Below are 15,677 nucleotides of genomic sequence, written 5' to 3'. Positions count from 1 at the left end.
TAACACCTACGGGTGACTGTACTGGGCTTTGTCAAGATGAGGATGAGGGAACACCCGAACTAATAATGCAGACAAGCTGAAGGACACTAATAATGCAACCTGGGGCTCTATAATACCTCAGCAGGTCCCGCTGCACACAACTGAGCCTTGACCAAGTATTGACTAAACTGTATAGTAGCACTTTGACATACTTTTCCACATTTCTGGAATTACCTTATTTTCATCTTTTACTAAAGTAAAAGGTGATGTAATGGAAAGATAATGAGTGTTATTCAGTTCTGCTGACACAGTGGTTTTAATGTTACGCCTGATCACTGTATGACTGGGATTGTGAACCTTTAGGGAACACTTATTTCCTAACAACGCTCATTTTTACAGCTCTGGATTTCAGCACTGGGTCTGGAAGACATCTGTTTGCCCAAATCAGACAACACACTAGATCAAGTGAAAGATAACGCCTCATTTTCGTAGCTATTAACAACGTCATAATTAATGGTAACTTTATTGGATTCCACTTGAGTAAATCTGGTGTTATCAGTAATTTCCAGGTTTCGTTAAGTGTTCCTTGGTAAGGTTCTAGGTTTCTCTGTAGCTTCTTTATGTAGTTTATCATCGTTAAATAAAACCACCCGAACCAGAGAGACGCAGTGTTGCCAGTCCTGTTCGTATAATTAGTTTTCACTGAAAACTATAGCGCTCTTTGCAAGTCAAAGCTTTTGAGACGCAAAATTTAAGTTTTGCACGGTCATATAAAAGCTCATTGAAGGTGGAAATGCAGTTGAGTTTATACCAAATAAATAAATAAAAAGAAATTCTGGGAAATAAAAAAAGGGAATACTTACCGTTTCAAAACCCAGCACCATTTTCACCCTGCACGCTTGTTATGTCTCCTAAATTAACCAAAAGGTTGTTTTTTTTCAAAGTTAGCTAGTTCTTGGGAACATTCTGTCGCCGTGGTTACGCGCAAATGGTCGGAAGTTAAGTACGCTCACATACCTACTGGCTATCCAGACATGATATATATATATATATATATATATATATATATATATATATATATATATATATATATATATATTTGGTTTGGTAGAAATTAAAAGTTCTACTTTTCAATCGAGTCTTTAAAACACAAACGTTCAGAGTAACTCAGCTCGACGCTCCTGCTGCCAGGGCCGTAGCACAGATTTACAAAGACTCGGGCAAGCCTCTGATAATCTCGACAAGACACCAAAACAACAAACTGACCAAATAATTAATATTAGGGCTTCATAATGAGCCCTAATTCACATTTATTAGTCTTAGCTATCATACTTACTATACAACAAATTTCACACTATAGATATGATCTAATAAACTATAACACAAATAGCTAACTTATCTCTGCAGCAGCTAAAATAGTTTTCAAATAACCTTAATATTAATAATAAGGCTTTAATTTATACTTCATTAAATCTGTATTTTAATATAAAATTTTCATCTTTTGACTTTTTCTCATCAAATGTTTCAGTAGGTTTTTATTCTTTTTATTTTTAATATTAATGCCTTAAATGATCATAATTCAGAATTTGTTTTAAAGTTAATGTTTTATCTTTATACTCTTAAAAGATACTACAGCTGATTTGCATTTTACAACTTTTGTTTTCAATTGTTTACTTCCATTTCTGGTGTCTTATTTTGAATGTTTACTTGGTTTTACATTTTATTCTAATTGATTAGTAATATTTACATTACTAATTATTTACATTACATTATGGGCTAACAAAACACCATCTTGACCCTGAAACCACCACAACAAACACATTTTATAATGCTCAATTATTTGACTAAAGACAAGCATATGCATTTACATTCACAAATAAGTTTTATTTAATTTTTTTTATACATTATAACCATTTCCAACACATTTTTATATTATAATAAAATGACTCTTCTTGTCATTTACATAAAATCAAAAATTTGTATATTAAGACTGCAAAATAGTACTCATGTAATTTTTGTTGATAGCTTTGTACACATACAGGTGAATATGCATCCATTTACTTTTGAAGAATGCACATTTCGGAGGGGGGAGAGAGGGGTAGAAAGGGCAGCCATAAGCAGAGAGAGAATACAAGAGCTCTAGCAAGACAGCGGGCTAGCAGGTAACACCACCAAGTGACCAAAACTGACCTGGGTTAAAATCTCGAGTCAGACCCCTTGTATCCTTCGACAGATCTCACGATACACTGCGAGGCTGCGTTTGTGCCGTTTTTAAACCAAAGTTGCAAGAAAAGAAAAAAAAGTGTGAGTTTAAGTAGCATTTTAACCCAAGTCTTTTCCACAAGCAAGGCTTTAAATAAGTCTTGTCCCAAGTTGAAACTTGGAGAGTCACATGTAGCAGTACAGTTGAAAATTAACCAAACACACTTTGGGTAGAAGGTATTCAATAAAGACGAAAAAAGAAAACAAAAAGATCATTCATTGCGATTGAAAACTTGCACCATCATAGCAGAAACTGAGGCTTGATTAAAGACATCAGCTCATCCCTGTCATGATCTTAAGCGCACACACACAGTCATTAGAAAGATAAACCATGCTATATCAACTCATGAAAACACCTTTGTCCTAATTTTTGTAATGTCTACATAGACATCCTGGCAAATACCAAGCTTCCGGAGCTTCCCTTGTGAGACGTACAAGAGGTGTAAAAGAAATATGAATGGAGAAAAAAACCCCAAAAACTCCACACTGTTGGAGTGTAAATCATTGAAAGGAAATGAGATTACCTAATTACACTGATTTACTGCTCAAGAATTTAAAGACAACCAGCCACTGAAGCAAAAGAAGTAGTCACGAGTACCCTCTTTGGTTTGGGAAAGTGTTCACAAAATGATCCTTTAAAAGATTGCTTGAATGCCAAAAAGTGAAAATGACTCCCATGGGTGCCCGTTTTTCTCTCTTATTGATTATTAAACTGGGGGTGATTGCAAGATCTGAAAGAAACTAACCACTAGTAACTAAATGTGAGGGGTGGGGGGCTTCAACCCTAATTGAGGCATTTTCCCATCAATTAGCAAATATAAAGTCTGCAAGATGATTGCAGGTTATATTTCCTTTAAACTTTCAGTACGACACGTTTCCTTCTTTTACAGCAGGTTAATAAAATACAGCCCCACAAGCCACCATAGAAAAGATTAATACAGAATATTCAACAATACAAAAGAAGTTTGTTACTGGGAAATCTGATGACACTACGGCAGCCCTTCAGTGCTTTACATCCTCTGCAGCGGTGTGAAAACGTGAACTGAGGCTGATCTCGACACCGCCATGGTGAAGCTGTGATCTTACAGTACAATAATGACTCAACAGGCTCTGCTGCTGTTGACAAAATAAACAAAGGGAAGCTACAAATGTTTTAGCCAAGAGCAAGATGGCCAAAAAGAAGAAAAGTGCCAGCATGTGTGGTGGATTGTGTACATGAATGCAGAGAGACCCCAGAAATGTGTCAGATCAGGGACAGACAAGGTTTTTTTTTTCTTTTGTGTGGAGGTTGCTTGATCACTCGGTGGTGCGAGTGGGAGTACTGGGCTGGTGGAGGTTCATGGTTTTGCACAACCATCCGGCAAAGTCCACTTCCTCCACTTCCGATCGCTTGATAAACGTGTGATTCTGAAAGCAAAGAGAAACTTTGGTTTGCAACATTTACTCTTACCCAGAGATCAAAAAGAACAGGTTAGCAAAGATTGCGTACGCACCATCAACATCTTCAGGTCTGCCCTCTCGGCTGGGTTTTTAATCAAGCTGCAGATACAAAAGAATGTTGACATTTATAAATGTTCATGTTTTGCACCAAAATTCCCCATAACCATTGAACCCTTTCACGTTTTCCTCCCATGACAACCACAAACGTTGTATTTTATTGCGATTTTATTGCGGTCTATTTCTACTAAGAAATAGACCAACAAAGTTGTACATAATTGTGAAGTCGACACTAAATGATAAGCAGGTCAGGAAACCATGGTAACTGTAAGAACTGCAGAAATCTACAGGTGGACCAATCTGTTGGCAGAACAATACTTATTCATATTACATATCTATCCTTGGATGGAGGTAACTACACAATCATCTTGAAAAAAAAACCCCGTTAGTAGCTGTAAATTACTCTAGACTGATAAGATTGTTCACTTTCAAACAGGATTAGTCCAGACATACAGCCAGATCCACAATGGAATGACTTAGGTCAACTTGTGTGCGTAATGTGGAATGACTTAGGTCAACTTGTGTGTGTAATGTGGAATGGTTTAGGTCAACTGTGCTTGTGCGTTAAAACAACCAAGTCAAATTCCAGACATAAATCTACTTGACAATCTGTGGCAAGACCTCAAAATTGAAGTTTCTGGCTGTAATGTGACAAAAATATGAATAATTGTAAGGGGTACAACAACTTTTACAAGGCACCACATCGCCAGACTATCTACGTAATGCAACATTTTCAGTCACCATGTGGAAAAATTTAATTAGAAACAACTGGCAATTTTCCACCCATACACAAGTGTTCAAATAAATAGTACTCCTCATTCTCTGACACTCACCATTTTGTCACAAAGTCCTGGAAGTCACTGCTGAAGACACCCTGTGGTAGCTTAGGCGGTGGCTGTGGAAAAAAAATCATCATCAGAAGAACAGAATATAATATAGCGGCTAAATCGATCAGTTATTTTTCAGACCTCATTCACAATGTAGTCCAAAAGCTCAAAGATAGCCATGGCAGGTCTACTGTCCATCCCATGTCCTGTGGAGGAAACCAAAATAATGATTATGACCTCTTGGGATTTGTATAAAATCACAATGAGAACTTTAGTTTAAAAACAAGAATATTTGATTTCGTACCGCTCACAGGCCTGCCCGGTGGTCTCGGTCTAGCCATGTTGGAGCGAGGCTCTCCCTCTGCCCCGTCCATGATGGAGCGTCCAAAGATGGCTTCCAGTTCCCTGGCGTCTGGTGGGGGTATAGGGTAGCGGCCGATCGCCAGCTCCACCAGGGACAGGCCCATACTCCACACGTCAGACTGAACCGAGTAGTGGGTGCCCTGCAGTCTCTCCGGCTGTCGAGAAAGGCACAACTACGTCAGAGGGACCAGGTACAGCCAAGATGCCAGGGGAATGCAAGAGGGTTGGGAAAGGGGCTGGGGAGAGGCAGGAAGCGGAGGAGAAGAGAGGGAGGGGGGGAAGAGGCTGAGGGGATAGAGAGGCAAGAACGGGTGGGGTGTGATTTGGAAAAGAAGACAAAGAGAGAGGGTTTGGCAGGAAGGGGAAAACAGTTTTACAATGTTTGAGTTGGACGTGTGTCCAAGCTCAGGTGTGTGATGAAAATGACAGCCAAAGGGCAACGACCTGTACCATCCATAATGCTGCTTTGGAACAATTTTGTGCTTGGAAACTCCAAGTACACTGGGACGCTTGACCCCAGGCATCTCAGACTGAGGGGGTAGGAGGACAAGAAAGAGCAAGCACTCGTTCGAGCTTTTTCCTGGGCACAGCCCTCGCCTCTTGGCAAGGGGGGAGTGAGGGGAAGGCAGAGGGCGGGTCTGGCTGAGCAAGAGCCATGTGAGAGGAATGGAGAGGGAAAGTGGGGATAGGGCCAGAGGAAAAAAGGGGTGGGGGCGCAGGCGTGCAGAGCTGACTCACCGACATGTAGGAGCGCGTTCCAACAAAGGAGTTGGCCATGGAATCTATGAGCTGGCCGCTCACACCAAAGTCACACAGCTTGATCTCCCCACGGGAATTGACCAGGATGTTGGAGGGCTTCACGTCTGCGGCAGAAGGGACAGACAAACAAACAAACAAACACATCTACATTACATATTCAGGGTGACGACGAGTGCAGCGCACAATACACCAAAAACAAAATTTTTACGCAAACATGGATTACTGCTTTGTTGTCATATTATAGAACACCTTAAAACTTTTAGACAGTTTTTTTTTTCCAAAGTACATCGAGTGCCTCGCAAAAGTTTTTATACCCCTCAACTCCTCCCCCTACTTTACTGAGGTTTTGGGTGATAGAGAAGAACAAAGTACAACATACTTGTCAAGTAGAAGGAAAATTACATTCTGCTTTCAACATTTTCTAAAAACAAAATCTACTCATCTGCTCGGTTACCCAGAAGTAAAGTTTCTGTAAACAATATTACCCTTTAAAAAAAAAAAAAAAAAAGTGGCTGGTTGAGACCAATGCACCACACTTAAGTCTTTTGTCACTCAGTCTTTGGTAGAAAAACAAAACGTGGAAATTGAAGTGATCACTCGTTTTAAATTATGTGATTAATTGATTTATTGCCACAGGCTTATCGCAGATTTACTAAACCATGACTGGACTCTTAAATGAGCAATTGTGGTAAGGAGAGCAGAAATCAAGGATGTAGCTAAGGCCTATGATAACTCTAGAAGAGCCACGGAGATCAACAGCTCAGCTAAAGGAAATTGTTAACGGGAACACTATTAGTCTTGCACTCCATAAATCTGTGAGCGTAGCATCAGTGAATGAAATGCATAAGAAGTGTTTAAAGTTTGCCACAAGCCATATAAGGAACACAGACGAAAGAAACAGTCGCTAGATGCAACATCTGTAACTGCAGTCAACAGTGGGCCTACAATGTTTTGACTCAGGTCAGGGATGAAATTTAAGGATCATTTACACACGTTTCCTTCCACTTCACAAGTATACACTACTTTGTGTTGGTCTATCACATGATGCCAAATAAAACACATTAAAGTGTTTTTGGTTTTCTTATGCAAGAAGTGGAAAGGTTCATGGAAAGGAGTAGCTGTACATGAGCACACTGGTATTGTGCATAAGCAGTGGTTTCTGATGGAGAGAAAACAAATCAAGTGAAAATCCTCTTGACACACACACAAAACAAATTAGCAGGTTGGCCAGTTGAGCGGCAGATGGCTCAACCTTCACAACAAACGTCACACAAGCCCAGTTAAAAGTCTACACAGAAATACAGCCTGCAAAATAATGGTGCCTTTTAGCGGAGGGCATGGGACATGTGAGCAATGACTGAGAAAGAGGTGGCATGAAAGAGCAGGAGAACGATGGAGGGAGACAGGCAGGGAGGGTCAACAGGGCGCGTCTGCTCTCTAATCACATCCGAGAGGCTGTAATTACCGCCTGAGCTCATAGACAACTCCATCCTGGAGTACCACCGACCCTGAAGACAGAAGGAAAACTTCACTGCAGTCCTGATGCGCCTCTACCCGTAAACTCATAACAGGACAGCCGTGATTTCTCACTGGTGCAATGTGGAAGCAGCTCTCGTTTTACACCATAAATCTTAATCGATCACAAACTGTTCACATTCCCAGATAAGACTTTATAATGTGGTGGGAGTATTAAATATCTTGGACACATTTAAGCGGCGTGTAAACACTTTTCCTCGTCTGAATCTGGGTCTCTGTCACCAAAATAACGGAGTTAATCGTCTGGATATCAGATTTTTAAAGAAAATCCATCTTAAATCATCAAGAGTGCTAGTTGTGATAACTTTTGTCAAAAGATTTAAGTAGGACCGAGTGTTACGAGGAAATGACACCGACCACAGGAAAGGGGAGGGAAAAAAATGGGTGACAAAAGAAAATATGTTCAAGAATCACAGCAAATGATTAAAAAGAAGTGGTTTGAGCAAAGACCAAAAACAAGCAGAAACAACAGCAAAAAAGGAAACTCAAGTCAGCTGATGAGTTTTCTTTTGTTTTCCAATTTGTGTGAAGTCTTGCTACATTTGAGTTGTCTCAGTCACAGCTTGGAGCGGGTAAGGGCGTCACCACTACAAAAACAAAAATCTTACCAAGTATTTTTAGTCTAGTTCCTAGTGCGAAATGGCTTGATCCACTTGAAATAAGACAAAACTATGACAAAACTTACAACTTTTCAGCATGATGCAGGAGCTTATTCTAAGTCAACAATTCCTTAATTTTGATGAAAAGTACTAATTACATGTGAAATAATGTGCCAGAGAAACAAGACATTTTAACTTATATGGGCAAAATGTCTTGTTTCTCTGGCAGACTATTTAGCTTATAACTAGTACTTTTTGATCAATATTATAGAATTATTGGCTTAAAACAAGCTCCTGTGTCTTGCTGAAAAGTTACCTATAAGTTAGTTTCGTCTTGTTGCAAGTGTAATAAGATATTTGCACTAGAAACTAGACCAAAAATACTTGATAAGATTTTGTGTTTTTGTAGTTAAACTTGAGTGTGCAAACAGCAAGCTGTTAAAACAGTGGGATTTGCCATTTGTTTTGCAGATAATTATTACCAATACATGCAAATGATGCAGTCCTCTATTTTATGCATGTAAAAAAATAAAAATAATTGTTCGGTAAGCTTCAACCTTAGTCAGAATCCCGACTTGAAAATCTGTTGTTCTTGGAAGAAAAATGGACAAAGAATCCAACATCCACCAAAAAACAAGAAAAGGCCTCATCATCTAATGAAGGCAACTTGAGATGACGGATGGAAATGAAGAGGTTTTTAAAAGCTGTGCAGAAGGTTGAATCAACACAGATGCTGAACTGTGTATTGCCAGTGAACATGTAAGGAATGCATGTTTCCGACAAATCTAAACAAGCTGGAGGAAGAGTGGACCCAGACAAGCTGGTGTATACAGTTACAATGTTCCATCTGGTCCTGTCTCATGTTGAGGCTCTTCCATGAAAACAAAACCATATCCGTCAGATCATATCTTTAACGATATGATCAACAAATGTTTACTACACAACCGGTGAACGTTCAGAAGCCTCAGTCGTCCAACCTGACAATTGTGTTTAGAAGACATTGATTTTTTGAGTGTTGTCGTATCTGATTTAAAAATAAATCAAAATTCTTATCACAATAACGATATGATAATTGCCCAACCCTACTTCTTAGTAATCTTTACAGAAGTTTGTATCAGAAGCTGTTAAAGTTTTGGGTTGGTTTTTTGACATCATCTGGTTTTCAGGTATCAAGTCTAGACTGGACATTTGATTATATTAGGGACTACTCTTTGTGTAAATAAATAGCTATAAAAATACTTCTTGCAGGGTTACTGCAATTTTCAGTAGATTAATCCTTTTAGTACGATTGCATTTTAAAATTAAATAAACTTACTTGGCAGGTTATCCAAGTAAAAATAATTTTGTTAACTGAACTTGGAGTGTTTTATCTCAAGACTCAAGTGGATTCCAGCAACTACACACCAATTCCCTCCAACAGTGTGTAGGAAATATACTTTCCCATGAAGGAGGAAAAAAAACAAAAGAAAAAAAAAAGACTGCAGTAGATAAAGTCACAAAAACGCTTTGACTTTGACCATTTATGTTTGTAGTTATGTCAAATGGCAACATAGCTTGAACTGTTCAGACAAAACTGGGAATAAAGCAATTTCTTAAAACAAAGACAAATAAAATGAATGAAATAAGCAATAAAAATAGCATATTGCACAAATTTTAGCAAGTTACTGAATGTAATTAAAATCTACAGAAAAATTACAGAATAATTGGTCTTTACAGGCTGAAATTCAACGATTAAACATAACACTAAGAATCCGCAGAAACCCTGTTTTGTATACAAATAGCACAGCTAAATAATTATGCATTTCATGCATTCATCAATTATTTATGTCCTTACAACTGCACATCAAGCATTGCCTCCTATTTCTTATTTTAGTTGTCGTTCATTGAGCTTCCTCTAACTTTTGCAATGATAAGTGTGCTATGGTGCAACAACTTCACTTCTCAAAAAAGAAAGAAGCCTTGAAAGATACTCTGACATTCTGGATTGCTAAGATTTTAAAGGTTAACCAAATCTGCAGCCCAGAAAGCACCATAAGTAAATGAAGGTCGGTTTGAGACCAATGCATGCTTCGTAATTGCTGACAGTTTTCTAAATAAAGCAAAATTTGTTATTGTGAAAACAGTCTGATTGTGGCAGTCTCTAATCAGTCTTCATAATCAAATGTTGTCATTCTGCTGTTAAACCGAAGGGTGTGTCTTTACCTCTGTGCATGATCTGATGCTTCTCTCGCAGATAAGCTAATCCCCTTAACACCTGTAAGTAAGAGATTAAGCACTATTAAAGCATGTATTTGCAACATATTTCTTTTGCAGAGAGAATCAAGATGTCCCGATCTCTTCCCAGATATCCGCTCAGGATCAAGTTCAAGGCTGTTCGGAACGATTTGAGACAGTCTTGGTGAAGAATGTACAAACGAAAGCAAAGAACCCATCGATCAATTTTAAATTTAGCTCCAAATGATCCAAAAAAAGCACAAAAAATACATTTAAAAAAATCTGTGAATAGGTGGGTTCGAGTAATTTTGAGTCACATTCCACAGTAAAATCTGGGAACTGCAAATAGGGGGAATAAACATCCCGCAAAAGTTTTAATTCACTGAATGTTGATGTTCAGTACTGGCAAGTTAAAAACTTAAAAGTATAATGGCCATGCATAAAAATTTGCAAAAGAAAAAAAGAAAAGGAATCCAAATACAATACATACAGCTATGCTAACTTTTCCCAGGATTTCTTCAGGGATTCTTCTGGCTTCCTTAAGAACCTGGTCCAATGATCCACCATCCTGATGAGAAAACATTTATATTTAGACAAAGTAAAAATAAAATAAAAAATCACTTCTACAGACATGCATGTAAACCTACCTCTGTTTCCCATTAATCAAAAGAATGAACTGATTTAATAAGGGGCATATCTAAATGACCAGTCTGGCTGCCACTAATGATTATTTTAATAATCGATTGTTCTGCTAATTAATTGGATAAAAAAAAGGCACAGTCTGCTGATTTTTCACTTAACCCTTTTTAGTATAATATTAGAAATGCATTACAGCATGCAAATACATTATTAAATTCCTTTTTTAAATAAGAAAAATAATTATATCCCAAAACGCAACAATAGCATTTGATCATTTGTAGCAAAGGATGAATCTGCAGCTAAAAAAATAATTCTAACATCATGTGATAAGGTCGGTCCTTTCTGCTCAACTTAACATTTAATAATTGGACAGCAACAGGTGCTAGATTTTTTTTTAAATCTTAAATGCAAAATATATATATTTTTGTACAGTTTTGTTTTATTTATTGCTCCGAGTGTATTAATCTTCCAGCAAATACCCTTTTTTTAGAGTCTGTATACTCCAGTTAATTAATCAATTACTAAATTAGATGAAGATTATTTCAATAATAGATTTATCCCAATTAATGATTTCAGCCCTGGTCTGGTGCTTTTTATGTTTTAGGAAACACAGATTAGGTCACATTGTTTAGACACATTTAAAGTATATGCAAACTTAAACATGAATTAACTTTGACACATGATCAGCTTTCCGGAGGAACTCAAACTCGCCCTCCAGTGTTTTCTCAACACACTAATCATGTTTTTCTCATAATAATAATCGGTAATCGTTGAAAGTTTCTAAAATTTATAACTTGACTCGACAGAAGAAAGACTACACTTTTGTTAATCCTGTCTACGTTTATTCACCTCCAGTTTATTTTGCATCAAGAAAATTAACATAAAACTAACAGTGGATCGATTTGTGATTGTGTGAAAACAAAATGGACAAATATTTAAACTGCATAACAGTAACTCCACTTTGTCGTTGACAAGACGACAATATGATACGGAACATTACACAAAGAGACCAAACTCAATATGGCTTCACTTTGACATGTTGATGAGATTGAAGGCGTTCATTCATTCAACAAGCTCAGGAGACAACCATCAGTAAGAGTCTCTCACCATGTGCTCCATGCAGATGCTGATCTCTCCATCACTGTAAAAAGCTCCGTAGAAGCCCACGATGTAGGGAGAGTTGCACTCATGCAGCACCTGCAGCTCTCGGATGATCTGGTTTCTGATGGCGGGCTTGATTTCCAGGTGAATTAACTGGGGATAGAGAAGTTGAAAGCTTCTGCTGATGTTGAAGTAACAGCCTTTACTGTTAACAGACTGAGGAGAAGTCGACTTAAACTATAACACTATGCAGATTTAACGACCTGAAAAGACACGGATCACTTCTCATACAACTGGAATGCCGTGCCGAAATTAAAAACGCAATAATACACTTTCAAGTTGCTACCAAACGGTTCTGAACTTTTTCTTGGAAATTATACCGACAAGTTAAAACAGCCCACAAGCTTGAGCATGCCAGAGCTGCAGCTTCAGAATCTGAACGAGGGCCGCTGCAGGTTCAAATTCAACACTTATTAAAGATCATTGTGATTTAAATTTGTGGCATACATGATTTACAAAAAAACATGCTTAATTCCACTTGTTAGCTTACTTGCCAAATAGCTTCTATTTTACCCAAGTGAGAAAAATACAACTTTAGCAACTAAAGCTGGTGTCTTATACGAAACATTTTAATAATGAAGGAGCTGGTAGTGGACAATTACCAGCAAGTATTTAGCTTGTTTTGATTAATAAAAATCAAAGCTTGCTTTGATTTTTATCAAAGCTTGCTTTGATTTTTATTGACTTAAATACAAAAGGTTAATTTTAGCAGCAAAACTCTTTCAAACGTTTGCTGGGTAGTTTGAATATCTGAAATAAATCAGATTTATTTACTAGAAGTGTTGAGCAAACAGACCTACACATTTGTAGTGCAACTAAATGTGGTCATAGATCTTGCATGGAAAATTTGAGGATTTCAGACTTAAATATTAACACTTAAGATTATTGAAATAAAAAAAAACAACTGTTGACCTCCACAAACTTCGGTTTATCAATTTAACTTAACCTAGTTTCCAATATTTTATGAAAATGAGGCACTGTTGGCAAGTAACCCAACTCAGATCTTTTGCATAATTTCCAAATCATTTACTCAGAACAATACCATTTAAGATTTACGTGGTAGCTAAACAGTTAAATTCTAAAAGTTATTAGAAATGCTGCTGCATAAAGTTCAGTAGATGACATTTCCATATTCTCATTGACATTTGACCTCAGACCTATTTTTCCTAAGGTTGAACATTCTTTGATTGTGGTAGTAGATTTGAACCCAACATAAAACAACAACAACACAAAAACCAAAATGGAGAAAGTGATTATCACTATGTACGTGTCAAAGCAGCTTTATCTGATTCTTATTGAACTCAACTCGAAAACTGTCGAACCATGAAAGAATGGGGAAGAAAAAAATAATAATAAACAGAAAAAAACAACATCTCTGCTTCACCTGACGCAAAAAAAAGTAAATAAAATCTTCAGCATTCACCTTTCGAGCCATGACCAAACGAGAAGGTTTGTGTTGGACCTTGTTGACCACTCCTCCGTTTCCAGCCCCCAACTCGCATATTGGGTCAAAGTCTTCATCCTTCAGCTCACCAACCTGAGCCTTCTGGGTGAGGAAGGCCTCCAGGCGTTTCCTCTGTTGTTCGTCGAGGTCCAGCTCACCCAGTTTCTTCTGTAAGGCCTCAAGGTTGGCTCTTTGTGGAGAACATGCAAGCAGGAAGGATAACAGTTCATGCATGAAGTACTATTATAGAGAAAATGAATTTCTTTTAAAGGGAACTGCATGGAAACCAGATTGTTTTACAGCAACTCTGCAATTAAAAACTGGAAAACTCAAAACAAAAACATGATTCCACAATTTATCTATTTTTTATGATACAGCAGCATAAATTTAGGTGATTTTTACATTGCTACCCCAATACAAATGAATCAAGCATCAACAGAAATGTAGAAAAGTGTCATACAATAGAGGAGTAAGTAGCATTTGCTCGCCATCAGAGTTGATTTAAACTTAACATAAATGTACTTACTCAGATGCAGCATCGATGGTGTTTGAGGTGGCCTGTCCCTCCCCAATGGGCGTAATGTTCAGTGGAACGGGTCTTCTTTTAGGAGCCATTTCTATTTTAACTAAACTAAACGACGTTCTCAGTAAAATACTATAATGCAACGAGGCCGGCAGCGGCTGATCTAAACTTGCCCCTAATCAGAGATCTACCTGGGGGGGAAAAGCAACAGGATTCGCTCTAAGTGGCTAGTGACTTGGCTAGTTAACGTTAGCAGAGTTAATGCACTTTTCGGAGCATGTCAGTTCGCTAAATTGGTAAACCGTGTCATACCGATATGCCCTTCAAAGGTCGGCTGGTTTTCGGTCTCATCTATAGGTTTGAAATGTGACAGGTTTGTTTTCTTCGGCTTCTTGTCTATAATCTACCTGCTGCTATTAGCCATTAGCCACCTAGCCGCTACTAGCTAGCACCAGTTCCAGTCAAAATTGTGCTCCGCGTCTGTGAGCCGAAATGAGCAGCAGTCCTCCTCTCTGAGCTTCCGTCCAACCACAGTAGGATACGGACACCCCGGGGTCTCCGGCAGTACTCCCTCGGTGTTTAAACTCGGGGGTGCGGGGCTCTGAAACGTACAGTTGCTCAACGCGCTGACCGCTGGTGCCTCAATACAGGAAGCAGCAGCAGTGAGTCGCCTGCAGCATCAGACCTCGGTGTGTTTGAGACACCCACTGGGAGAGTCCCGCATAAATAGCGCGAACATCCTGTCAGACAAGTTCAAAGAACATGCAAGAAAACCCCGTGGAAGATTTGGACGGACGTGTGCAGCTTTTGACGCTCACGATCAACTGATTCAACAATCTACAAACCACGTTCACTCGTTTCTGTGCTTTCTAAAGCGTTTAATGTAGTGGTTGTGTGTCGCTCGTGAACGAGCCGATTCGAAATGCCAGCTCCTTGGCTTGAACGATGAAAGCCAGTTCTTTCGTGCCAGCTCTTTTTCTAAAGAGCGACATGACTTCTCCTTACCGTTCAAATGTCAAACAAATAAACATACACATAAAAACATAAAACTTGACTGCCGGGTCAAATTGACCCGAGCAGTATCTATGTATAAAGTAGACGCAGGGAGGGGGAGGGGGGTTGCAAATGTGAAAATATAAATTTTCAATTTAAATGTAGAGTGCACCTATTAAGACAAATAGAAAAAGTTTTATGAAAAAAATATTTCCAACTATTTAAAAAAAAAACTTTAAAACGGGTCAATTTGACCGGCAACATAACAAGAGGGTTAAGTCAGTCCAGAAGCAGGGACTGTACAAAATTAGGTAATTCTGAATCATCTAAAAGACCAAGACATGCACATACCATAGTTAAATCTCACTGCACTTAGTTATGACAAGTGGTATTCCATTATAAGGATTTACAAATGTAATATCACATAAGCTGAGTAAAAACAAAATGCTGTTTTAAAATGACTTAATTCATTAAGGGAACAAAGTTATTCTAAAAATATGGATAACCAGCACTAAAACAAAAAGGGCAAAAATAGGATGTGTTTCAGCGATATGCTGCCAGCTTGTTACAGATCTCAGACAAACAAGGCATCTATAGAGATTAAAGGGCATCTAGGCCAATCAAAAGCTTTTAAACCAACCTGCTCCCTTAAACCTAGTAACTGGTTATGGCGCTCTTTGTGGCAACAACTTCCATCAACCATGTACAATGACTGGACATGAGCTTTCACAACACCATGGATGAATTCTTGGCCCACTTCTCTTTGTAGAGGAGGGGTTTCAAGCATTATGGGATGTTTAAGGCACACCCACAGGCTCTCCAAAACATTTTCTTTTTTGTGTGTGTTTTTTCTGCCATTTAAATGGCTATTGGATCACTGT

General features: G+C 38.3%; 1 protein-coding gene across 1 annotated transcript; it reads right to left on the bottom strand.

Annotated features, from left to right (window-relative positions):
• Window positions 1–1,991: 1,991 nt before the first annotated feature.
• map2k2a (mitogen-activated protein kinase kinase 2a) lies at window positions 1,992–14,596 on the bottom strand. Its single transcript, XM_032573029.1, has 11 exons — window positions 13,807–14,596; window positions 13,260–13,470; window positions 11,783–11,929; window positions 10,527–10,604; window positions 10,025–10,076; window positions 5,667–5,791; window positions 4,870–5,083; window positions 4,707–4,771; window positions 4,572–4,633; window positions 3,735–3,780; window positions 1,992–3,648 (listed from the first exon to the last, which is right to left on the bottom strand). The coding sequence occupies exons 1-11, from the start codon at window positions 13,893–13,895 to the stop codon at window positions 3,538–3,540; spliced, it is 1,200 nt and encodes a 399-aa protein (XP_032428920.1). The 5' UTR covers window positions 13,896–14,596; the 3' UTR covers window positions 1,992–3,537.
• Between the last annotated feature and the right edge of the window lie 1,081 nt (window positions 14,597–15,677).

The sequence above is a fragment of the Xiphophorus hellerii genome, chromosome 9 (assembly GCF_003331165.1).
Source record: "Xiphophorus hellerii strain 12219 chromosome 9, Xiphophorus_hellerii-4.1, whole genome shotgun sequence".
Classification (NCBI taxonomy): domain Eukaryota; kingdom Metazoa; phylum Chordata; class Actinopteri; order Cyprinodontiformes; family Poeciliidae; genus Xiphophorus; species Xiphophorus hellerii.
This window is presented reverse-complemented; position numbering and strand designations above follow the sequence as displayed.